At 35.0% G+C, this 1,132-nt stretch overlaps 1 protein-coding gene across 1 annotated transcript in view; it reads left to right on the forward strand.

Moving 5' to 3' along the window:
- Positions 1-136: 136 nt before the first annotated feature.
- Positions 137-1,132, forward strand: part of LOC110315047 (vomeronasal type-2 receptor 116-like) — a gene marked incomplete at its 5' end in the record, with an annotated part of 12,059 nt that continues 11,063 nt past the window's right edge. The window contains 1 exon segment of the mRNA XM_021189209.1: positions 137-261. Within this exon segment, the coding sequence (XP_021044868.1) occupies positions 137-261 (125 nt within the window).

The following is a 1,132-nucleotide window of genomic DNA, read 5'->3' on the forward strand; positions in this document are numbered from 1 at the left end:
AAGGTACAGAGACGTCTGGTTTTCGCTGTTAGGACTGTTGCACCAAATTTCTATGTGTTAAGTCATGTGTTTTCTTGTTTGTTGTCTGGATGAGTGGCCGTTGTGTTTTTTCTTGTCTAAATGTGTTATATTACAGCTTGCTAAATTAGTCTTTGCTTTCTCGGAGTCTCGAAGCAGCCCTGCTGTAACTCAGACAGGAATTAAAGCCTGCAGGAGGGCTCCTGCAGGGACTGCTTTCTTAGCGCTTTTAAACTTTAAATTGTAAACAATAAAAAAGGTTAATTGTAGGTTTTTTTTCCTAGAGATTTCTCATGATTAGTGTTGTTAGTAAGTAACAAGGGTCTGTATTTGTAACTTTTAGCTAAGCAATGTAAAGTTCTGTGGTCTAAATTTAAAATTCGCGTAGCCGCTTCATTAAGTTCTTTGACTTGCTTTAATTTTATTGATGTTCATTAAAAGTAATCTTGGTTACAAATGGCTAGCTTTGTTATAATTAGTTAACTCAAGGTTAAAGTCATTCAAAAATTGATAAGGTTTTAAACTTGGGCTTTACCATCCCACGTGGTGAGGATTAAGCTCAAAATGGCCTTGGCAGGTTTTTTTTTCCTCTGTCTTTTGTTTCAAAAACCGCGCCAAACATGTTCTTGTAGCCACACCCCCTACCTTAAGGGAGGCTATTTATGTGTTGCTAATGGTGGCAGCTTAATTCAGGGTTTATGGTAGATCAGTCAGGCATTGCAAGACGGCTTGCCTACTTCTGATAAATTTATTAAAGACTTTATTTTTACTTGATAAATGTTAAAGGCTTGCCTTTGGCAAACTAATTGTTACTGATAATGTTTTACCTCTAAGTATAGCTTAAACAGCTTACACTTTATAAAAATAATTTTTATTGTCTCTGCTTTAATACAATAAGCTAAGAGATTAAATTTGCCGTGTGGTAAGTATTAGCTACGACCTATACAGAAGGTTTGCCTGGAATCCTGCTCTCAAAGACCGTATCCTTTTCATGTTTAAGGTTTCAGTTATGCTAAATAAAATTGTGATATTTGAGATTTTACAACAAAATTAAATTGCTTCAAAATGCTTATTGATTTCTTTCAGGCTTCCAATAAATGTTAATGGGCTAAAA

This window comes from Mus pahari, unplaced genomic scaffold (assembly GCF_900095145.1).
Source record: "Mus pahari unplaced genomic scaffold, PAHARI_EIJ_v1.1 scaffold_11946_1, whole genome shotgun sequence".
Classification (NCBI taxonomy): domain Eukaryota; kingdom Metazoa; phylum Chordata; class Mammalia; order Rodentia; family Muridae; genus Mus; species Mus pahari.